Source organism: Polistes dominula, unplaced genomic scaffold (genome assembly GCF_049000335.1).
Source record: "Polistes dominula isolate Pdom_NZ unplaced genomic scaffold, Pdom_raw_medaka contig_33, whole genome shotgun sequence".
Classification (NCBI taxonomy): Eukaryota; Metazoa; Arthropoda; class Insecta; order Hymenoptera; family Vespidae; genus Polistes; species Polistes dominula.
The window spans coordinates 1,506,818-1,533,369 of record NW_028300998.1 but is presented as its reverse complement, the minus strand read 5'-3'; the positions used below and the strand labels follow the sequence as shown (position 1 = coordinate 1,533,369).

Genomic DNA, 26,552 nt, shown 5'->3' with positions numbered 1-26,552 from the left:
CGTTGAGAGCAAACTTTGCAATCTCTCTTAGTGCCTGTTAGCATAATATGTAGCTTTCCATTTAATCGAATTTCATCAGAATTGCAGGACGAAGTAGATGCTTGATTGCGTGTTTGGTAAAAGTCTCCTCTTAATTGTTCAACCAAAGTTTTTACATACTGAAGATGAGTAAATGGCCGTTCGTTTCTCTGTTTTTTTACTAATTTATAAAGAATATAAGAATTGATTAAACAGATCTCTAAACCCCAAAAAAATAGCTTTCGCCACCATTTCAAGGACTTTCTTAAAAAACAATATGTCGAGGCATATTGTTCAGCTTGATCAACACCACCCATATATTTTATATAATTTATGATAACATTAGGTTTTTTTACAGTAACTTCAATACCACCACGCAAAATTCTTTTCGTGAGAGTTACTCCAGCATTATCCCAAGTGGTCAAACATGTGAAAATCTTTTTGTCCTTCCATGCTAAAACTAAAGTATTATCTTTGCGATATGCTACTGTGGAATTTTTGTGAAACTTTGGATGTTTTATTAATAATGGTAGCTCCTTCCTATTTGTTAAAATCATCCCAGTTAAATGGCATTTCAATTCGCGTAATTCTTTAGCCAAGATATAACTAGTATAATATTGATCCGTGAACAAGTGATGTCCCTGAGAACCAGGAATTTTGTCCAATATCATTGAGTAAAGATGCAATGGAATTCTAATTGATATTGGAAGGTCAGGTCTTATCAATTGCTCTGTTGTCAGAGCTCCATAATAGGGTAGTATACCACAAATATAGCCAGTGTTGGAATCTACCATTGTGTAAACTCTAATACCCCATTTGGTTGATTTCTTTGGATTATAAGTAATAAATGAAACCTGACCTTTGAATTTAATAGTAGACTCATTCATACAAATCTGTTGTCCTGGTGTAAAATAATTCAAAAATTGTAAATTTATGTAATCGAGAAAGTAGCTTACTAACTGCAAACGAGTTCTTGGATTAGTATTTTGTGTAAAAATTGTCTTCAAATGAAGCATCCAAAATATTTGACTAAATCTATCTCTCGAGAATGTGTTTGAATAAAAAGGAACATGGCTAACATTACTTTTTGACCAATATTTTTGTAAGTCTATTAATGGCATGGTCCCCATATTTATTAATAGTGCAATAAACGCCCTAAATTCTTCATTGGTCACATCATGCCAAGTTCGCCATATGGAATGTGTTGATAGTGTCTTCCCTTCTAACTTCTTTGCAGCGTAATCATTAGTTTCATGAACTATTTCATTAATTAGTTGATCGGTAAAAAATAATTGAAAAAAATCTAATGGTTCTTTTATGTCTGAAGATACGTGTGGTCCTACGTTTCTTTCACCAGATACAAAGGGTATTCTTTGTGGTATTTCTTCGGATTCTGTGCATGCTGTCCATTCTGAAATTTCTGTCTCTTCTGTGGAATCACTATCACTTTCATATTTATTATCTATTACTCTGATTTTTCTCATTCTTTCATCTCTTTCATTGTCACTATCTTCATCATTGCTCTCCTCTTCTCTATCAATAAGTGTTTTATACAGAGATGTATTTTCGTTATTCAATAAAGAAAAATCAAATTCATCTTCACTCGAACTGATTTCTTTATAACATTCCATGCTTATAGAATATCATAAATTACAAAATAAAAAATAAAAATAAAAAGTAATATTCTTATTGTCACGACTATCGAGCTTAAATTGATGCTGTGAAACGCAATTTCATACATAATCGTCGATTAATTTGAGATAAAGAAAATCTTATAGCTGTATAATGGTATATCATATTACATTACAGTAAGTTATTTATTGTATAATGTTTTCTTTTTCGTGTTATGTTCCCTATTTCGAGTTGTCACAACAAAATGATGACTAAGAGTTACCTCTTAAGTAGAGTTAACCTCTTAAGATTAACAGATCAATAAATTAAAAATTGACAAATTAATTTGAGATCTGAATTATTACTCTAATAGATTTATATTTTATAATATCTTTTCAAATATTATAAGTACCAAAATTGGCATATTCATTATTGCTATTAAATCATATGTGAAGTTGATAAAAATAATGAAAAAGATATGTCTATTGTAAAAATTGAATACATGACATGTGACTTGACATACATATGATAGGCAGGACAAATGCAAAGAATACAAAACTACATAGAACCTTACAAGCCACTTTTTTCCTCTAACCAGATTAATATTACATTAGTTAGTTTGTTAATATTGTACAGTCATTACATTATCTGGAGAACCAGGACGGTGGATAAAGGCTATCTGGAAAGTTTATATTCGCTTTCAAATTTTACCAACGAGAAAATATATAATTTATTATTATTAATAATAAATACACTCTTTTTTGGACGCCATATATAAGACATATCTTTTGAATGTTACATTATTCTAGATCTTAATTGGGGTGGTTCCCGTATAGGGAGAAGAGGCGCTAGTGTATCACATTGGCTCTACTACGAAAGAAATTGGTGGTGATAAAAATGAAGAAAAACGTATTGTTCTATTAAAAAAGACAAGATTTAATTATTCTACAGCAGATCCTATAACCAAAAGACATGCCAAGAAATGTTGATAAACAAGATAAAGAAAAAAGGTGTTTTATTATTTAATTTCTTTGTAATTATTATAAAAATGCGCGCCTGTATGAATGCAACCCTCCAGACAAACTTGGAAAATGTTGCTTGCGAGTGCCATCTGTAGGAACGGAATATTCTTCTGCTCGAAAGATAGGCAACCCGTCATACATACGTGTATAAACAGTTTTAACTGCAAAAAAATTCCGTCCCAGTAGATGGCGCTCGCAAGCAACATTTTCAAAGTGTGTCTGGAGGGTTGCATACGAACAGGCGCACATTTATATAATTAAATTAATAATTAAATAAATAATTACAAATTAAAAGTAAAAATAATATTATAATAATATTATATAATAAATTATTCTCGAAACTTGTTTATTTGAGGGTTTTACTTCTAACTTGTGTGATATGCACACATGTTTTTTTTTTTAATTACATTTACATTATTATTTTTTATTGAAATAATAATTAATTCTTTACTTATTTTTTATTATTTTTGCCAAAAATTTTTTTTTTTTATCGCAAATTTCTATACCAATTACTATATGTAACAGCCTTACACTATGTAATATAAGTATAACATATATAAACTTATACTCTTTATTACAAGGTGCATAGTGAGGACGTTGTTTCTCTGTTCAGTTTTTATTTCATATTTTGTACATATATATATATCGCTAATTTATAGCTTTTAGAAAATAAATTACGTTCTTGCGGTCGTTATTACAATAAATAATTATTACTACTAAAAAAAATAGTAACTATAAACTTACCGAAGCTGTTATTTTTACTCAATGTCAAATATAATGGCTCGTCTGTGATCTTGTAATATTATAATATTATAATAATGAAATATCCAATAAAAGAGGTATTTATATGTGTAAAATATACTTTGAAAGTCTTTTTAAAGAATCTTGAAAGGTCAGGTACAGATTTTTGAATGTAATTTTGAAAAAAATGTCACTTTTCATTTTAAATTAGGAACATCTTGTTCATAAATCAATTAGTTAATACGTTAACATCTTATAATTAATTTACTTATTTATGACATTATTTTGTTTCTAATACTAATTACAGATATATTTGATAGACTTACTCAGCGTTTTACATTTTCTTAAATTAATATTATTCAGTCTAGTTTCAAATTAATATTTAATTGAATATTACAATGTGAAAAAAAGGTTAACTAAAATGAAGATCTCAACTGTATAACTTAATGTTAATATGCTCTTATACTATTTTATATACAGATATTCAATATTTCATTTACAATAATTAAATACTAATAGAGATAAAATATTATACATATATATTAATTTTAATCGTACTGTGCTGTAAGTCAGAAAGGGTGTGTGTAGAATATTATTATACAGGGTGGGATAGTAATCGTAGTACAACTAGTTAGGGATTGATTTTACATGAAAAAATTAAACAAAATATTGTAATAACATACGATTACTGACCCACTATGTATATGTATCAGTGAACGTGCATATATCCAAGGAATATAAATTAATGTTATGGATTTCCTACAGTTGAAAATTAATTCCTATACATAAATACGTACACTCGTATAGACATTTGAATCTTATTTTTCAAGTTTGCTATTACAGATTTTTAAATATTTAAAAACAAACCACACAAACTCTATTATTGCTAAGTAATAATAAAAGTGGAAAAATAAATGAGTCTTATAATTTTATAACAAAATAATAATATAATATTTATTAGTAGTATTTAATAACGATTTAATGCGTACTAATATTAATTATCATTATTTTTGGCTGGTACAAAAGTCGAAGATACTTTTTAAGCGAACAAACATGAGTTGACAATTTTGAAACGATCAATAACATATACAATGTATAAAGATCGCAAAAAGTATATCATCATTATATTAACATCATAATTGATAACACAATGACATTTATGAAAAGATATATTTCCTACAATGAGTTCATTACGCTCAATTATCTTACCACAGTTTCTTCTCTTATACAAATTTGCTTTGTGTTAAATTTTATTCATTTGAATCTTCTGAAATGGCTTTCTTAGATTTGTCCAGAAAAGTTGTTGTTGAATTAGCACCTATCACCGTTGTGGTTGTTGTTTCACTTACTGTAGATTCCCTTTTACGATATGGATTTGAAGGTTGGCCGTATAGCCTGAAGATCATTTAGAAAATGTTATCCTTTAGTTATCAAGAATATATTGACGAGGATGTTATTTTTTTTTTTTCGTGGCTCGATTTACAAGTCTTAACGTAATAATGTACGAAGGTGGGTAGACAAGTTTGAAGGTTTTAACAAACAAAATATTTGTTTATTTTTCAATAAAAATGAGTTTGTTAAAAAACAAAAAAATAGAATGGTTTCTATGGCAAGTTCAAAACTTTTCAACTCACCTACGTGTATGTCTTATGTATTGATATAGTGTTACGTTAGATTTATTTCGCGAGAAAAGTAATTTTAATTTCTATTGATTTTCTATTTCCTTTCATTTCAATATACCTTGATTATTTCTCGATAAGATTTTTTCGTTGAAGAAACGCAGCTTCTCTCGATTTTCTATATTTCGGTCGTCTTATTAAATAAAATTAAAAGAGGAGAGTCGTTCACGTTCGTCATTTCTGCGTTCTTTCAACGTCTTGAAGCACCGCAAAGCGATTTTAAGACGTGCGCGTCTTCGGCGCGGACTTCAAGTACCTTATGCTTTCTGTTCTTGAGCGCGGAGACCAATTCTTGTAATACCTTCGACTATTGCCAAGATCACGCGACGTTGTCCACGTTGCAAAGTGATGTCTCAGTGCACTTTGCACCTCGGTATTGAGAAAACAATAGAATAGCGTCACCAGCAAACCCTGTTGTAAAAGAAAACATTTCAGATCTCTTTGTATTTTCTTCTTTTTCATTCGACTTTTTTTTTTTTAGATTATTATGTTTTAGGATATTATATTTAAAAAAAAAAAAAACATATGTGGATATCACACAAGTTAGAAGTGAAACCTTCAAATAAACAAGTTTATTTATTTAATTATTGATTTAATTATAAAAATGTGCGCCTGTTCGTATGCAACCCTCCAGACACACTTTGAAAATGTTGCTTGCGAGCGCCATCTACTGGGACGGAATCTTTTTTGCAGTTAAAACTGTTTATACATGTATGTATGACGGGTTGTCTATCTTTAGGGCAGAACAAAAATTCTGTCCCAACAGATGGCACTCGCAGGCAATATTTTCAAAATGTGTCTGGAGGGTTGCATTCATACAGGCGCGCATTTTTATAATAATTACAAAGAAAAGTAAATAGTATAAAACACTTGAAAAAATGTTTGCAAATCAAATATCTCTATATTATATAAATAAATTATTTTTATATAGCCGTTTCTTTCCCCCACTACATCACTGCGTTTCATTTTGTTAAATCACACCAATTCTAAAAAAATGTTCACTTCAAAAAGTAAATGATTGCGATACCATCAAAATGTGCAATAAATTTCCTAGCGCGCGACGGAAATGTTAAGTCAATTATTCTATTCTATTTTAAAAGCTTTCCTTCAAAGTTTCATTTTATCCTAATGGCGAGTGTAACAGAAGCTTACCGTTAAAGGACTTTTCTTTTGTAATATTACCTGAGAAGAGAGTAACACAGCACGGGTGTAAGAAAATGCATTAGCAGCTTGACCTTCCGTTGGTCCAGCGAGAACCAGAACATATGTCACTCCAAGAAGTGGTATGAGCACCAGTAAAGCTTTGCTAGCTTTTCTGTATTGTTGCGTTTCTGCATTGTTCGCTGACCATAATTTAGTTATCAGTACCTAATAGAAATGACGAACAAATTGATCGAGTCAACGTTCATTTGTACAAGAGATTGTTTTTTTTACGTGTTTACAACATAATTACTTACCCACATGATCAAGAATAAGAAGATTACATTAACACCAAGAACTGTAATGACAGATGCTTGATAAATCCAATCGCATGGATGTGGTGTCATCCATGGACAGTGTTTCCAAAGTGCGATATTCTGTAAAATATGATCAATATTATAGATTCGAAATATGACTAATATCTTTGTTTATTCAATTTAGTATCTTTGTACCTGATTTCCTTGAGTGACCAGAGATTTGGCAATACCCCATATGGCTATGATGAAAATTGGAAGACCTTTAAAGCAGATTTATATATTATACAGGGAAAAAAACTGAAGTAGAAGAAACTGTTCTCAATGATAACATTCAAAAAAACTTACCCCAACCGATTACAAGACACATTCTCAACTTAATATTATCACCCGTAAAAGTTCTTACAACTAACAAATAGAGATACAATCCTGCAACAAGAAAATAATTAGAACATTTACTTTTTTTTAAGATTTTTTATACGGTTAATTTATAAATAATTTCGATCTTTAAATATCAAATGTAAAGACTACTATCAATTTAAATATTCGAGTTACTGTTGAATGATAAACATTGACTTTTGTTGCAACTTCTTGAGTTGTTGTATATAGTAATAAAAACAATAATTATTTGTCTATCAAGTTAATATTTGTTCTTTGCTTTATTTGTTTGAATTTAATTAACAATATACTGACCTTCGACAAACATCCAGAAGAAATTGGTCAATTGAAAATAATGAAGAAGGGAGAAGAACGTGACACAAGTTGGTATATCCGTTTGCATGGAAACCTACAAAATGTAATAAAATGAAATCGACTAATAATTATTATTAACAAATTATTCTTATTAGATATCTTTGTCTTTGTTAAATTATTCATTATAAAATATCAAATATTGATATGTTGGAAAATACTTCGACAGCCATTTAATCGGGAACCATAAATCTATAGATTCTAAAAGAAATTTAATGATTACTCACATTAAGTGAGCTTAGTCTTAATTGTTATTTTTCTATATTATTTAGAGATAACAATTATAGATAACTCAATGACATTTGAAAAAGTTCATTATTGTAAGATATTTTGATTAAATATCAGATTCATGTGATGGTAAGTTTAAGTTATTTAACTATACCTGCATTGCGGTGGTTAGTATCCACATGAGGTCAGCCAGAATGTACGTTAACATTAAATTTATATGTATATTGTTTCTAAGACATCTCAGTTCTCTATAAAATGGGAAAAAAAAATCAAAAAATATATATATATATATATATTTCATCATTATTCTAGAATAAATTATTATATTAATATAATATTCATGTAAATTTTCGTGCAATATTCAAATATGGAAATTGTATTTCTAAACTTATATAGAAGACTGTATATTGCAGTGTAACTATTCATGGTGTTGTATAAAATATTAACGTCATTGCGTTTTCGTTAGACAATGAAAGAATTATTTTGATAATTGAAATAAAATATTATAATAAAAGAATACAATGAGAGAAAACATTTGAAATATTATCAGATGACATTTGTCGAGTTTATTAAGATTGATCATACTTACTTAAAATATAGAAATATAGAGACAGCTACAGCTAATGTACAAAGAGATAAGCCATAACCAATGAAGTATATTTTTGTCGTAATTTCTACACCAGCTTCTATAGTTGATGGTTGAATGTCATGACACGAAGAATAATTCGTATAACTATCCCATGTACCATTTTGCCAACACCATCGACTTGCGTTCTCTGTGAAATTCAAATAATTACCATTTTTTTTTGTTTTTAAGTCATTCCTTTAATTTGTTTATTTTTATATTCAAATATTTAATATTAGCCTATTAATTATATTAGCTTTATTTTATCATGGTTTAAATTTCAAAAGGGTATATAATTATGTGTACGTAGTTAAGCTTGAAAATGTTAATAACCTTGTGGTTTGAGAAATAGGTTACTACGAGAGTAGGGGTACTTTATCGGTTGTGACACAATTTTACCTATCTCGTGTTTTCTTTTCTTTTATTATTATTATTTTTTTTTTCAAATCTTTTTTTCTCTTCTTCCATTTTGTTCAAACATCAAGTATCGACTTTAAATTCGTAGGCGTCTGATTGAAAAAAAAAAAAAAACATTTTGTACCATGATGAATTCTTGTTCGTTGGATTGACGTTGTGCTTCAATCTTATCAAGTCAAATCAAATCTGAACTTGTATCGTTCGAATGAAGCAAAAGGTGGTATCTAATAATTCGACAGTTTGTATCAATCAATTATTTACACACTATTGGAAAAATATTTGAAATTATTACTCAAATTTAGATACCAAAAAACAAAATAAAATTCATTCCTATAAAATAACCGAGGTAAATTTCTTAGTCAACAAAGATTTATGAGTAGTATGTTTTACATTTAATATTACGTTTGTTTTTTTTTTTTTTTTTTTAATCCAAGAATGAGTATTTTTCTTCAAATTATTATTTTTTTTTTTTCATAAAAAACATTGTCTTTAATTTTAATGACAGAAGAATATATATTTTTTTTTTAAGATTTATTTAGTTCGCAGAATCGACCATGTAAGAAAATCATCCAATACGACTGTAAATCCGAAAAAAAACTCGATAAATTCTAAAAATACTTTTCTTGATAAATTGATAATCAGGGATAAAGTGACGCCAGACTCTTAGAATGGTTATCAGGAAAAGGTTGGCACATTTTTTTTTAAGACTAATTGTAAGGGTTACATGGGATAAAAATCTGCTAGAAGAGGTAAAATTAAGTCTGAGTGAGAGTCATTCTCACTTCGCGTTAATTAGTCTATAAGTAATACCTAAATTCCGTTTTTAGGGAGTTCCAGTCCATTTTTTTCGTGAGTTAAGTTTCAGTCAGTTCTTTAGTGAGTTCAGTTTGATTCTAATAGTGCTAAGTTAGTTAGAGTTAGTTTCGAAATTGTTCTAAGTTCGTTGACAGTACAAAAAAGTCTTAAGTTCAATTGTAAATTAATAAAGGATCAGATGAAAACAGGTCTAAGTCAATTATACCTTATACCGCCATCTGTTAGAATCTTATCGAACTGACAGAGATAATCATGACTCTTTGTTAATAAACAAATAATATTGCGATTATAAATTGAGATATAAACTATCCTATCTTTCAAGTTGGATGAAACTGCACACAGTGTGCAAAATTTGATTAAAATCAGTTCAGTAGTTTAGGAATCCATTGCGGACAAACAACGTCACACGTAATTTATATATATTAAGATATATATAAATAATTAATATTTAATTAATATTATAATTATAATATATAATAATTAATAATATATATATATTGTACGTATACTTGCAGCTTTATGAAAAAATAAAATTATATAGGAAAGAATAAAAGATTATATGTGTGTAGAGGAAAATGGATAAGAGAGATTCATCAAGTATATTTTAAATATTAGTTTTTCTTTTTGTACAATATTTTTTTCTTTTTTTTTTTAAAGTCTCGTTTGATTTAAACGAATGAGTTTTCATCCTTTAAAAATCATTTCAGAAAAAAAAAATACGAGAGCAAGCTGAATTCTTTTTATTTCAATCTCTTCTGCAAGGATACATATTGGAAATTTCAAATCCACGTTCTTTCGTTCGTAAGAATCAAGTTACCCATCGTGACCTCCTTCTTTTTTTTTTTTCCATATTCTTGGTGCTGCATTGATCGTGAAACAGAAATATCGCGAAACGACCATTTTTATTAATCTGTCTCTCGATAGTTATTATATAGATATTGTGTTGTATTATTCAGAACATTCAATGTTTTAAAATAGTCCCACGAATCGTCGTCACTTGAACTTTCAATAGTTTTGCATATAAAATAAGATTCTTCTCTCATTCGTAACCATTGCAATGTAATTCTTTTCTCTATTTTTTTTTTTTTTCATGCGATAATCGATAACAAACGTAAGAGAGAGAGAGAGAGAGAGAGAGAGAGAGAAAGAGAGAAAGATAGAATTTATAACACAATAGATTTATGTTCTTAGGAGAATAGCTTTTACGAAAGAAGATGAGAAAGATAAGGCATAAGGAAATATTTCAAGCTGTCAACTTAGAAGTTTATTATTATCGCTCAAGTAAAAGGTGTAATATTACGCAGAACAGAATGTTTAATTGGAGAATGATAATAATAACATAATATTAATAATAATAATAATTATATATATATATATATATATAATATTTGTATATAAATTATGAAATAATCTTTACATGAAGTACCTGTTGCATTTCTAACATTCTCATAGATTTTCAATGTGAATAGTAAATGAATTCTTGTTTAAATATGAGTTTATTAATAATAATGGATACTAAATAGTAATTATGTTAATCGATTTATTAAAATAATAATACGATGATTTATTGTAAATCATGTAAATGTATTAATTTATTATTTATTTTATGCATGTTTAATTATTACTATTTGAAGTAATTACAAATAATGTTATCAATGGTATATATATGTATAAACTATCCAATCTTTATTAAAATCGGTTCAGTAGCTTAGGAGTCCATTGCGGACAAACAACGTGACATGTAATTTATATATATTAAGATAAAAGAATATTGCGATTATAAATTGAGATATAAACTATCCTATCTTTCAAGTTAGATGAAATTGCAGACAGTGTGCAAAACTTGATTAAAATCAGTTCAATAGTTTAGGAGTCCATTGCGGACAAACAACGTGACACGTAATTTCCATATATTTTTTATATAAATATATATTAGAATATTGTATTTTATAATAAATATTAGAATATAAATATATATTAGAAATTGTATTTCTATATTTATATTTTATTTATATCCTATTTTCTTCATTTATGTAAAAACATACGAAAAATGCAGGTTTTATCGCTATGAAATATGCTCCAACTGGGTGTAGAGCGCAGATACGAAGTCTAGATCTGTTGTTTGCAGTACGGTAAACAAGGGAGTCACGTATACAATGAAATATAGCAGTACAGATGCAAAGGCTAGGGAGTTTTTCTACCATCATCTATCACTACTCCCAATGCATCTTTTATGGAACTTATATGAAAATAAGCTTGCTATTTTTTTTGTTTTGTTTTCTTTCGTTTTTCTTTCATGTTTTTTATTTTTTTATTTTTTTTGTCATGATACGGATAATTTTCATTTTATAAATAAACACTCGCGTAGGTAACGAGTTTCACATAATTAACTTCGTTAATATAATTAAATTAACGAATTATTTTAATGAGTAATTTTTTTCTTTTTTTGCTAATTATTTACGACAAATATTTCGAAAATAATGGTAAAAATTTAAAGAATACAACTAATCCATTTATTCTATCAATTTATTATTCATTTAATTATATATATATATATATAATGAATTTTTTCTTTATACTTTATTTTATTATGGCTCAATAATATATCGTCTTATATTTTATTAATAATAATTGAACCGTTCAGTGCACACATCGATTAACAATTCGACTTTTTGTAAAATCTTAAATTTAAGTGTCAAACCACTTGGTGTATAGTCGTCATAACTCTTTTTATATTTATAATAACTTTTCTGAATAATAAATAAATAATAAATAAATAATAAAGATTAACACATCATTAAACGGCAAAATGTTTTTTTTGCGTCCATTGAAAGAAATTTAAAGAACAATATACATTATTTCATCGCATTTTTTTTTCAACTTTTTCTTTTATGAAGTTTAATCGATGTGTGCACTGAACGGCTCAATTATAATTGAAATATTTATATCTCTATGGAAATTTATAAAAGTTTTTTTATAGTAAGCAATATATTCATTCATGAAAATCCCATACGTTATTTACCATGAAAGTTTAAAAAGTTTCTTACCGACGTATGGTATCCGCAATCACGATGATGTATGGAGTGATGCATGTTTTTAGGCGCACTATATTTCGTCTTGATAATGTTCATTTTCGTTCGTAAAATTATTATGAAAATATGTATTTAAATTTATTCAATGATACATATATATATATATATTAAAATATTAAGCATACACACCGTATGCTATTACAACAAGTTCATACTTATATAACGAGAAAAGAGAAAAATCATAATGATACGATATGGTTATCTTTTGGTAATTCCTGTGGGAAATCTATCACTCAATATCCAACGTTTCGTTTCTCGGCTAATAACACACGATAACACAAATTTGCAATTTCGATTAATGCAAATATTGTTTATTTTAAAATTAACATTCGCTATCGTGAAATTTCATACCAAATCGTCCATTTGATAAAGTACATTCGTATAGGAATTTAAATTCAAGTTAATAATATAGAAACACGATGTAAAAATAATGATATTGGTTATATTTTGCAAATAGATTTTTGCAATTTTATTTGAACATTCGAAGTACCATAAAGACTGTCGATAATCCGATACATAATGCAATCACCGTGAGTTGTCACTTAAGGTAGACAGTATATTACGATAAATGAGTTAGCACCGGTACGGAGTACACTTAGTAAGTGAATTTAATATGATGAACTTTTCTTTCTCAACTTTTTGCAACTTACTTGTAGATGATCCATTTTAGGTTTATAGAATTAATGCAGCTGCAACAGCTCATGTAGGTGGCAGTTGTGATAGGGCATCTGTGCGTCCACTGTCCTAGCTTTCATGTTACTTGATTATGTACACCAGATAAATACGTGATGCACGAACAAGAGAGCTTGTGAACGTGTAGTAAATCAATTCTTCAAACATCGCCATAGAAATGTCTCTTACACATAAATATGATTAACACGTTCGCGATGGGGCCTGAATTTACTGCATCATGAAATCTATCACTGGTGGTAGATTCAATCTTTCGTGAACGTGTTAAAACAATTCGCTTGATTAAATATCTATTTCTCATTTTCAATTTAGCTGTCGATTTGGGATGATAACGATTATAGATAGTGAGATGTCAATTGCATTGCTCCGTCAACGCGTATCGGTCAGAGTGTGTTGTAGTTTAAAATCATGAATTATATTCGAGAAGGATAGAATAAGCTTGTTGTCAGGCGTAAATGATTAACGTTCGTCGCTCATATCACATCATCTTCATTTTCCACAACAAGGCGTTTTCCGTTCGTTTCCATCGACCATATTTAACGTTTAAAATCGATCGCACTGCTTCGAACAAGGTGATAGAAGAAAAGAGCAACAAGAGTGAGTCATGAGTATGTGTGTTATGCTTGGATGTTCGTGAAGCAGTAATGAAGATGCACACTTAATTGCTGTTAATTGCACACAGTCGTTGGTTTAGTGTTGTAGCGTTAATTGGATCGGCAGTTTCTGAACGAACTCCTGTGTGTTATGTTTACGGTGCTTTATGGCAATGCCATGACCAAATGCGCCAAGTGTACCACGTTAATTTCAACTCTACGTATATATATATAACACACATATAACACATCTTTATAGATAATAGTACGAGAGAAACATCCATGTATCTCGAGGCACAATTACGAGGAATACGTTATTGTCAAACGAAATCTACTTTTGTCTTTAATTACTTTCGAAATATTTCTCCCTTCTACCGTTCACTCCCTTTTTTTACTTTCACTCTATTTTTATCTAACGTTTTAGAGAAACGTTTTAGAGAAACGTTTTATTGTAACACTATATATCGTACTATCGAGTAGTGCTTTAAAATATTTCCGTTACAAGTTTCAATCGCATCCGTCCATCCAAAGTGCATTCACGTTTCCGTCGTATCGTGTTTCAAAACGTTTACAGCAGACAGGGTCATAAATTCAATTACCAGTCTCTTGAAACAAAATAATCTCGTTTTCTCTCTTCAAACTGCTACAGTAGTCAAGGTCCAACAGTCATTAGGTTTGTCGTAACAAGTTTTATCGTTGTTGCACTTATTATAAACGATGATATTGTTTTCTTTTTTCGATAATTCATGTTGTAAGTTATGTTATACATAGGAACGAGAGAAAAAATTAACTTCAATTAACAATTTCAATGTAATTTGTGATTGTACGTAGAGAAGTGAACTTAATCCTTTTTACATTTGAGACCTTTTTCCACTTGCGTTAACCAGCAACTCGAGACGATTTCGGCCAAATTAGGGAAACAGTTTACATGTACTTTAAAGTCATTTATAAACAAACAAACCTATACAAATAATCAAATTTCACCAATAGATTTATTTTTATATCAAAAACAACCAAAAATTTGAGAAATATTATACTCTGTAATTAGTTTTTGTATGATATTTCGTAAAACAATACCCAAGATGCATCCTAGGTGTTTATCAGGACACGTATCACAATAATATGTTACTTTTAGTCGTATTACGATCAGAGCAAACCTTACAGTCCCTTTTCGGGCCTTTAAGTATTATCATTAAGTATATCTTAAAAGAAATATTTTTTCACACATCGTAAATAAACAAGTAGAGTAACAAAAGACTTTAAATCAGCCGGGCGCCGTATCAGCGCCACTCGAGTTGTCATTTAAATCTGCCGGATGACGTTCGAGTTCAAAGGGTTAATATCGCGATAGCTAATAATTTATTTGAAACTGGTACATCGAATAAATTTCGATATTTCTTTCCACCTATACATTGGATATTTATAGAATATCGAATTTATATGTGATTTCAAAATTGACGTATAAAGTTCGTACTTTATTTAACTGTGTATATAAATGTTTGTATAAATGATTTAATGTATAATCATAAGCTTGAATTTGTATATCTTTAACGATGAAAATAGTTTGAAAATAGTTCTGATTAAATTTACTATTAATAGATACTACGTCTTATATTTATTCGCTTTTTAAATCTTTCTATCGATTCTATCGAGAAGAAAAACAAAACGAAAGGTAAGACTTTTATAGTTTCAAAGAAACAAGAGTATTGTGTCGAGATACAAACTCCTAGGCTTTTGTCGAAACTTTTCTTAATTATTTCGTTTTATAATGCAACAAAATAAAGCAATTGTTAATACTTAATTAAAATTTAGATTGAAAGATCTCGAATATTGTACATCAATAGTTGATACCAAACGATGATTGAAGATTGTAAGAGATTTTGATTTTAAACAAGTCGAAAAATAAGCATTTTATTATTTTGTCATTTTTTTTTTAACTTGGTGGATCTTATTGATTTTTTATTTTTGTTAATAAAAACATGTTATTTATTTTATATTTTACTTATCTAATTTTTCTATTTAAATTTATCAATTATTAGATTTCTAATATTTTCCCTTTATAAAAACAGAGAGAAAACGTACTGCATGTAAGTAAATTAACAATAATTATAATAGAAAGAATGCATTGTAATAACAAGTAGTCTCAAATTACATTTACACTTAATTAATTGAATTTTATTTCAGTATTAAACAAAAAAAAAACAAAAAGAAATATTTCCTGGTACTGAAATAACCATCTTAAATAAGTAATAATAATAGGTTAATTAAGCTACGATATTTTATTCATGAGATGTTAAACGAAAATGCCATTGCGAATCTATTATCATTACAATTCTAAAAGTTCATCGATCCTTTTTACTCAGATAGATTATTTTCTTTTCATTAAACGAGAGAGAATATATTAAAAAAAGAAGACGAAAATTTTTTTACATCATCTTTGTTATTTTACTTTTATCGTAACAAGTGAGAAGAAGTAATATTACATATTATATATATATATGTACTTAAAGTTTCAAGTTTAATTTGAAATTATTGATAACGATACTTTGGTATTATTGATAATATGCGAATGACATAGCTACACAGTGTATGTGTATATATTTCCATTGTGCAAATAGTGAAATAGATTTAGAGAGAAAGAGAAAGAGAGAGAGAGAGAGAGAGAGAGAGAAAAGGTTGATAGTTAAAAGCATTCTCTATAACAATGTGGTTAGGAGAAGTTTGCAAGTACTTAAGTTACGTGAAATTGTGATACTGATGTTTCTGTTAATTACGTTTCACGGTTTGCAAATCAAGAATTGCACTTGAAACTTATTTCTTGTTTCTAAATCCAACTAAGGAAAAGGACGATTAAGGCCACTTGGTTCTATGTCTCTTTCTTGTGTATGTGTGTGTGTGTGTGTGTGTCTGATTCTCTGATTCTTGTGTGTCTCTGTCTCTCTTTCTCTTTCTCTTTCCCTTTTTCAAGGTATCTTAAGACATATTTTATTACTTGAGATGTTCATTTCAATTATAAATAGGAGAAATGAAAGCTCATTTTTTTTTGTGTTTCATTCTTTTTCATTTCAATTTAAATTCCATATACTTTGAATAAAGAAAAGCCGACGTTTCAAATTGATTCATATTTTTCTATCTCAATCTTAATATATATATATAAATTACGTGTCACATTGTTTGTCTGCAATAGACTCCTAAACTATTGAACTGATTTTAATCAAATTTTACACACTGTATGCAGTTTTATCCAACTTGAAAGATAGGATAGTTTATATCTCAATTTATAATCGCAATGATTATAAATTGACTTAAAGACGTGTGTGTTGGACTGATTGTGAGTCACAGCAACGCGTGATGAGGCACCCCTAGTGTTATATAAAATTGTTATATGATATATAACAAATGAAAAAAAAAAGAAAAAAAGAAAATAAATGAAATATAATCAATGTTAGAAAGGAGTTGACACCAACCCCTCAATGGTTGTAATTAAATTTGCGTATGAATTTGAATGACAGTCTTGTGGCTATGACTTTAGAGAAACGCTTGAAAGAACCCTTAGGGAAATGCCATGAGATGTTTGTTTTAATGCTCAATGCGAAAGGAAAAGCCACTCAAATATTGTCTTGAATCGAATTAATTAAGAATTGCCATTCTCTCGAGACTAACAAAATCGCACTTAGGTGAATAAATGAAAAGCCATATTTTACGTTTTATGTTCTCTTATATAACGATAAAAGAAATCATTCATATTTCTCAATTTTTCTGTTTCTTTTTGTTGTTGTTGTTGTTGTTATTGTTATTGAAAAAAATTGTAGATTGTTTTTGTCTCTTTAATCTACTTAAAGATAATATATTCTCGCGAAATGATTGTGCTATCATTTTTTTGTTTTTGTTTTTGTATGTTTTCAACGTTTACACAAATATATTTATAAAATGTTAACGTCAGTATGTGTGACGCGTGTTAGTTTGATATATAGAAGGAATGTTCGCTTATTTTCGATATCTCTCTAGTGAATCCTCGTTAATATAGTTGTTCTCTTGTTTTCTCGTAACACTGTTACAAAGTCAATATTAACGAGATAATAAATTATTACAGAGAGATTCGTGCGAATAATAACGATCTAGAACGACGAAATGAATCTTTCGTAGAATCGATAATTTTATCTTGCTCGATGATAACGTTCTTCTTCTTCTTCTTCTTCTTCTTCTTCTTCTTCATTCATTCATTCATTCATTCGATGTTGCTTTAAATTCTTATTTTCTCTTCATTTTCATCTCTATAGAAAACTGTCCATTATTCCATAAATGACAGCTTGTATCTTGATAAAATAATAATTGCATTTTTATGTAATATACGTACATAAATCACACATGTACAACATATACGTATACGTGATATAAATACGAATATGCATAATATATTGAACATATATAATATACATTGAGATGTTATTACAACAAAATGTCGTCTATTCATTCATTGAAGAAGATACGATCTTAATTAAGCTCTTTGTCAATTTTCATTGCATTAACGTTAATTATAAACGTATTATATAAGAAATAATTTCTATAAACTAAATTATAGTATTATCAATATTTGTAAAAAGAATATCTTAATACGTAAATACATAAAGCAGTTGTCTCCAGTGTACTTTCCTATTTCGAGAAAGCAAGAATTTCAACTTTTAGTGAACTATTATTCCCATGTGCTAATTAATCCCAACGGTACAATAATTAATATTGACTTATCGCTATATTCATTACTACATTTGTAGTAAAACCTAACAGAACTATGCGGCTATGTTACGGATTTACATTTAACTAGAATGGATAATACTGCTTGTTTACTACTAAATTTATGAATATTATTTTGTTGATTTAGATGAATCGATCGATTTTCATATTGTTCAAGAAGATACATTAGAGATTTATTATGATCCACAAAACATCGTCTTTTTCAAAGTAACAGAAACATCTTTATTCTTCTTGGGTCTCGTCCGACATTTTTTATAACATATTAACCAATAATTCACACACCTTTTAACGACTCCGTTAACGACGATGTGTGTGTCTCTCTCTTTTATATCGTACGAACAATATGTTATTTACGTAGATACGATCGATTTTCATTTATTACGTTATTAAATGCTTTACGTTTAACTTAGATAGTTCAATTAATACGTTCAACTTTTCCTCTTCAAAGACTTTTATGAAAGACTTCTTTTTTGGTCATGGTCTATCATCAAACGTACGTACGTTGTTCTGATTTCATTGAATTCAGTTTGTTATGATCAATCTATTTTAAATTAAACTTTATTGTTGTGTTTCTCATTGGATCTATATTATTCTCTATCAATAAATACTTTCAATTTAACCTAATTCTTTCCTTGTACAATCTTTAAGGCATAGATAATAAATGAATTATTTTTGATCGGTCGATTAATTGTTAATAAATACATGAATACAAAAAAAAATGTTAAAATAATTCAATACTTATGATAATAATTAATCGATACATTTTTTTTCTTTTTTTTTTTTTACGCGTCGCCTTTGTTGTTAATTTATTATTAAAAATGATGTAAAAAAAAAAAAAAAATTCGATCGTTAAACTTGTATATTCCTAATTGCATAGATCGTTCGTAATTATTCATCATCATCATCATCAGTTAGTAATAACCTAAAACCGATGCGATTATATCCTAAAGAATATTCCACCATTATTGTGGTTGTAATAGCGGAAGGTTGTTACTATATTAGTAACCCTTAACTCGTATGATTAGATATATTATTTATACGCAGTTCCATCGATTCCTACGCAATTTTCAAAAGGTCATTTTGGTCAAGAGTGTACGAAATATCGATTTATTTTTGCATACATTGATTATACGATAACGATGATACTGAGAAAGGTACCATAACATTTGAATTTTGATTGTTTCATAGATGAAAAAGAAACTACAAAAAAAAAAAGAAAAAAAAAAAACATGATTTACGCCTTTCGTATATATTAAAAAAAGAGATCTTATACATGCTCACATATGTAAAGATTTATTTGAATTTTTCGCTATCAATTTATCTCGTTGATTGGCTTTTATAAATTCTTCGTTCGTTTCTTTTAACGTATCAATTTGATTCATATATTATATATATATATATATATGTATTTTGCGTTCATTTAACATCCATTGGCTTTTCCAATAAAATACTAACAGACATTTTCATAACGAATTTAATCCTACGCAAAAGTTTTTCAATCACCCATCGAAAAGAAATATAACCAATGAGTGAGTGAGATAAACAAAAAAATCGAATTAAAAAAAAACTAAAACTAAAACTAAAACTAAAACAAAAAAAAACACGAAAGTGGTCAAATAAATGTAAAATTGGGGGAAAAAAATCGAAAGTGTAAAATAATTGTAAAAATTATTGGTGAATACGAAAATGGGAAAATATTTGTTTTTGTTAGTTCAACTTTCTTTCAATAAATATATATATATATATATATGGGGGATGACATGTTCAATTAAATTAATATATTTGGTCTGTTAAAAAATATGATCTCCTTTGAAATTCATTTTCCATTTTCTCTTATGATCTTCTTTTTTATATATATATATATTTTTTTTTTACAAATATGGGCGCGCCTATAGGGAATAATCGATTACTTCTCGTATGTATACACACACGTATAACTTCGCTTGTACAAACGGAAATAAAAAAAAGATGGTTTTTCTTTTTCAAAAAAAAAAAAAAAAAAAAAAAAACTACAATTTAATCAAATTAATTATATCGAGACACTTTATATTCTCTCTATTGAAATAACAAATATTCTATTAGATTAATGAAAATATATAATCAATTAAAAGAATCATTTTTAATCTCGCTTATATGTGAGACTGTAATTATATCAATTTGATTTCAATGTGAAATTTATAAGCTGAATATTATACACATGTTCAAAAATCAAACCCCAGAACGTTAAACACGATAATAATAATAATAATAATTAGCACAGAATTTTGTATAAGGAAATGTGTGTTTGCAGAGAGAAAGAGTAGACGGGTGAAACAGTTGATACAGAAAATATAAGATAATATTTAGATATAACATCAACATAACGAATAATTATAAAATAATAATATAACAGATTCTCGTTTAATAAAATACTAAAAGTTCAATATATATCTGTGTTCTTCAACAATAAGAATGTTGTCCACTATTTTTTTTTTTTAAACAGATTTAACATATAACAAAAATGATCATGAACATTGAATTTCGGATTTACTTTTTGCATTGGCACAGAATTTCAGATAATAAAATATCCCTATGTTGCACGTTTTAAATTAAACAAAATTGGAGTATATATTTTTTTTTATTAATAAAGGTATTACATAATGTAAAAACATTAATAACCAAATTAATGATTAAAGCAAATTAATAACCAATTCCTTAATGTAAAAACATTAGGTAATAACCAAATTAATAACCAAAACAAATTAATAACCAATTTCTTAATGTAAAAACATTAATAACCAAATTAATAACCCAAAACAAATTAATAACCAATTCCTTAGGATAAATAAGACTTTTGAAATAAAACTTATGAGTATGTGTAGCTATTGCAATATAATATTTCGAGATGGGACTAAAACCATCCCTTACACCGTGCATTACGGTGTATCAAAAAGGTGGGACAAGGATTTTATTAAATAAATATTCCTCAACACGCATTTGACTTATTTTCAATAGAATTTTGTACATATGAGAAAATAATAATAATAATATTTAATTAAATTTTATATCATTCATATCAAAGAATTGTCATATTATCATAGAGCTATTTTTCTCTCTCTCTCTCTCTCCCTTTCTTCTCTCTTTCTGCCTTTATATTTCTTATTTCCTTTATGATTTTTTCTTCTCTATTTTGCTTATATATATATGTGTTTTAATGAAAAATCAAATTAATATGTTGTAAATAACAAAAGAAAAGAGAAAAATTAATAAAATTTTATTATCAGAGTAAGTTGAAGAAAATCCAACAACAACAACAACAACAACAACAACAACAACAACAACAACAACAACAACAACAACAACAACAACAACAACAACAACAACAACGGTGTCATACAAATATATTCATCTCAATCATTATTTCTTTCTAACTCTGTCTTTGTGCTTCTTTTCTTCTAGTTTTATTTTTTCTTTCTTTTTTTTATAGTGTTATCTTATTTATTATAAATCACCGAGGACATAAGAAAATTTTGGAAATGATATCGACAGTCACCTAGACACCATTCTTGCTCTTATCTCGAAGACACTTCAGTCACATTATCGAAAAAAAGTCAGAGGGATAGTGAACTTATAAGATGTTAACAAATGACATTGGTAATAACGCGTGCGGAATGGCGAAACGTGAACGGAATTTGCAAAACTCTTTCCTCTACAGATTTTCACTGTTAACATATCACCCTCTCGTTCGTGCTGTATCTGAATCTGTCTACCCTTTTTATCTTTTATAAGCCAACAACGAATCCCAATTTATCTCTTGACATTTCTCTTCTTTACTTCGTTCGAAGTAATACCATTTATAAACAAAAATCATCTGTTTCTTTTTGTTTTTTTAAAAGTAACGATATTTTAAATAATTGATTAATCAAATTCTATTTGTTCGTTTTTGATTGCTAATAATTGTTATAATACATGAAAATGATTCGATAAATAATTATAATTTAAAGAAAAGCATAACAATCAAATATGTTCATTTTTTATCATTTATATGATAAAGATACAACAAAAAATATATTTTATTGGAATTATAATATAACTAGGGGTGCCCCCGCCACGCGTTGCTGTGACTCACAATCAGTCCGATACACACGTCTTTAAGTCAACAAATTACCTAATATTTCGATTATAAATTGAGATATAAACTATCCTATCTTTCAAGTTAGATGAAACTGCACACAGTGTGCAAAATTTGATTAAAATCAGTTCAGTAGTTTAGGAGTCCATTGCGGACAAACAACGTGACACGTAATTTATATATATTAAGAAGAAGATATACATTATCTGTTATATCAAAATTATTTTCTATTATAAAAGATATATCCCTAAATGCAAAGGATATTTTCGATTCGTCTTGAATATTATTTCTCGTGGTTCTTGTTAGTATCTCTCTCTCTCTCTCTCTTTCTCTTTCTATCTCTCTAGAATTGATTGAATTGATTTTCAATTCGTCCTGCATTGATAAGACATAAATCCAATTAGGTTCGTCGATCTGTGAAATACCGTTGGCACGTCGAGATAATTCAAAGACGCTTCGCAATTTCATTTTTCGTTCATCTCTCTCTCTCTCTCTCTCTCTCTCTCATACGCGATATATTTTCTGTTTTTTTTTCTTTTTTTTTTTCTATTTGTTTCTCCAAGGTTTACGTGATTTCGATTTTTAACTATTCATTGAAATTGTACAATGATTAATAATATACATTTATATTGTATTTGAATTTATTTTATATTGACTTGATCAAATAATATAATACAATGCCTACATATGACCAAAATTATGAAAATTAATATTGTTAAATCTATTGTTAGAAAATGTAACAAATATAGTAAATGTCCTTGAGAAGCTTTTATACTTAATTCTCATCGTTAAGTTAAATAAAATACATATATAATAATTAAATGTTAGACCAAAGTAACTATAAATGGATCACATATGCGTTAAAAGCCGAAATGCAATCATAATTTTAGATATTCGTGAAACTATTATTATAAAATAATCGAAGCGGCAGATATACTATTATCTGATCGATATTATAATACGAGTATAAAGCTTTCTCTCTCTCTCTCTCTCTTTCTATTTGTTTTATTTAATAATAAAAATTCTAATAATAATAATAATAATAATAATAATAATAGTGTAAACGAAAAATGATGTACGTGAAATTTCCATTTTTTCAAATAAATCTTTTGAACTTATACGCATATGTACTTGTGTTAATTATCAAAAAATTGTCGGAAAAATAATTTAGATGAAAATTTGTTTGTTTTCTTTCTTTCTAATGGATTAAATTTTTAATTTCCAATTTTTTTTTTTTTTTATTAAAGACTTTAAAGTTATTATCAACGGAAGAATCAAAATCTTAACGTAAACTAATGACAATGAGAAATGATTTATCCTCGAATACAAAAGAATCTACTAATTACAAATAAATGCAGATTATCGTATTTCAAAATTTAATTTAAAAGCTTCCCACGTAAATAAAGTTCGTTAAAGAATTATTTCGAATAAGTTTGAATAATCAAAATTAGTTTGCAGAGAGAGAGAGTGAGAGAGAGAGAGAGAGAGAGAGAGAGAGAATAAGAGAGAAATGAATTAAAAGAAAGGAAGAAAAAAATGGAATGTAAAAAACAAAACAAAAAATATGTAAATCAACCGAAGACGTAAAATGTGTATATATATAGGTGAATGCTTTAGTAATTAAATTTTACTTTTGTATAATACATTCCATAGAACAGAAAAGTTTTCAATTAAATAAAAAAAAAACTTTTCATTTTCATCAGTGAAAATCCATAGACTTATTTGAATTTTCATTTATTTTACCTTCTCTCGATTATTATGTTCGTTTTGACTATATAATACTACCGTCACTTTTTTTTTTTTAGTAAATCTCTTTGAAGTTATTTTTTTTTTATATTCTATATTTTATAAACAAAAGATATTCTAAAGATATTTTTTCATTACAATAGTATTGCAATAAAATGCTTATCGAGAATAGAAGAAGACGTTTGAAGAATTTCAAGAAATTCCAGAATTTAATTGTAATTTCATTGGTCAGAAAATAATTTGATTCAATGCTATTGGATATATCATATTGAAAGATTTTCCTTGTAACTTTTCTAAAATTTGAGTATAGGCACCGTGCGAAGTTATGGTAGGGAAAGCCGAAATGGACACTAGCGCACGCAGTGGATAACTTTGGCAATAAAAGACGGTGTTATTTTATTTTGCTGTTCACAAAACATACGTGTGACAATTAATTTTATGATTATTTTTATAAAAATGTATAATAGAGTTTTCCTTTTTTAGAAAATAAAATCTAAAGAAAAGAACTGAATACTAAATAATTTTCGTCTACATCTGCGACACTTAAAACTCTCCTACATATATATTTATTTTTTTTTTTTATAACAATGTCACATCGTACTTTATCTGCTTGCCAATATTATTTAAAGTTTGATCTACTGTGGCTATAATTTTTTAACTTTTTATTTACTACAATAAACGCTACAGCTTTCATACTGTTTTTCAATTATTAATTATACTTACATTTTAGCGGTAATTTTTGCATCATCATTGCACAAGATTGAAATTTTATTGTCACGTGGTTTGACATGCAAAAAGAAAAAAATGTTTTTAATAACAAAAATGAATTGTTATCGCAAAGCCTTATACGTTTAGATATTAAAAACCTCAGCAGCAGCGTCTTTTAGTTTCATAGATACCATGGCGCTACCATGACGCTGCAATCACGCACGGTGCCTATAGGTCACTTCACTCTTTAAAGGGCCTACCAATTTAATATCCATTATCTCGTAATTTAATATAATGTTCGAAGCTTCGTTTGAAAATATGATGGGATGATGTTCGATATGATTCGTTGTAAAAGAATAAATTACATAATGATACTCTTTTTTAATATATATATATCTATATGTATTTTTGTATATGTTTGTATAAGTTTGTATGATACATCAATGATGATGTACTTCTATAAATGAGGAGAACATACTTCTAGAAGATATTATATTTCGCAGCGTAATTAATTAAAGTGAAAGTTAATATAACGTTGTGACTTAGATATTTATTTATAAAAAGAAAAAAAAGAAGAAGAAGAAGAAAAAAAAACAACTAATTCCTACATCTTTAAATAAAGGTAAAAGAAAAAGCAACCAGAATTACGTTAAAATGTATTATTTTTTGAGTCATTCTCCCGAGAGAGAGAGAGAGAGAGAGAGAGAGAGAGAGTTGGTTTAAAAATTTCATTCGAGTTAACGTAGTACACTCGAAAGAAATTCCTGATGGATTACAAGTTCCGTTAAAACGACTTCCTCTTACTTACTTAGTAATATTACATCATGATAACGTAATCTAATAATAAATGACTATTAAAAATATACCTGATGCTTTTTTTTTTAAATCTAACTCTTCTAATCTATCTGACCTCCTTTATTAACCTTTACTTGAGTCATTTTTCTCAATTGTACTCAACTTTGGTAATTTTTTAAACATATTTACATTTAATTTAAAGCTATACAACCTATATAGTCTTTTTAAGTAAGTATTAAAGAAGTTTCCAAAAAAATGTTGAAGTAAATTTATGCAATGGTTTCATTTTTATAACGATTTTTCTCGTCCGGGTCCGGGTGTGGTAAGCGTGTTACTCCAAGAAGGGTGGTAAGCAAAGGTTAAAAGATACTAAAGCAAATGAAATTTATTCTTTATCTGAAAATTCTTGAATTATAGAAATACGAATCTGATCCGTATATCTCAGTATAGTGATCCGTAGTATCTCAGTGGTATCTTATGGTGGGCCATTATAGTGATCCATAGTAGCGAAAGGGTATCTTATGGAGGGCCACTATAGTGATCCGTAGTATCTCAGTGGTATCTTATGGAGGGCCATTATAGTGATCCGTAGTAGCGAAAGGGTATCTTATGGAGGGCCACTATAGTGATCCGTAGTATCTCAGTGGTATCTTATGGTGGGCCATTATAGTGATCAGTAGTAGCGAAAGGGTATCTTATGGAGG

General features: G+C 27.9%; 1 protein-coding gene across 5 annotated transcripts in view; it reads right to left on the bottom strand.

The window, feature by feature from the left end:
- Positions 1-3,755: 3,755 nt before the first annotated feature.
- Dh44-R1 (Diuretic hormone 44 receptor 1) overlaps positions 3,756-26,552 on the bottom strand; it is a 37,105-nt gene continuing 14,308 nt past the window's right edge. For 3 of the 5 annotated variants that reach the window (XM_089173672.1, XM_089173673.1, XM_015317488.2), the window contains 9 exons: positions 8,093-8,279; positions 7,658-7,751; positions 7,219-7,312; positions 6,874-6,954; positions 6,724-6,788; positions 6,529-6,648; positions 6,254-6,439; positions 5,328-5,482; positions 3,756-4,787 (listed from right to left, as the gene is read on the bottom strand). In XM_089173672.1, coding sequence (XP_089029798.1) covers positions 4,643-4,787; positions 5,328-5,482; positions 6,254-6,439; positions 6,529-6,648; positions 6,724-6,788; positions 6,874-6,954; positions 7,219-7,312; positions 7,658-7,751; positions 8,093-8,279 — 1,127 coding nt within the window. In that variant the 3' untranslated portion in view covers positions 3,756-4,642. Of the gene's footprint in view, positions 4,788-5,132; positions 5,483-6,253; positions 6,440-6,528; positions 6,649-6,723; positions 6,789-6,873; positions 6,955-7,218; positions 7,313-7,657; positions 7,752-8,092; positions 8,280-26,552 lie in introns of all 5 variants that reach the window. The other 2 variants (XM_089173674.1, XR_016176957.1) reach the window with 2 other exon arrangements.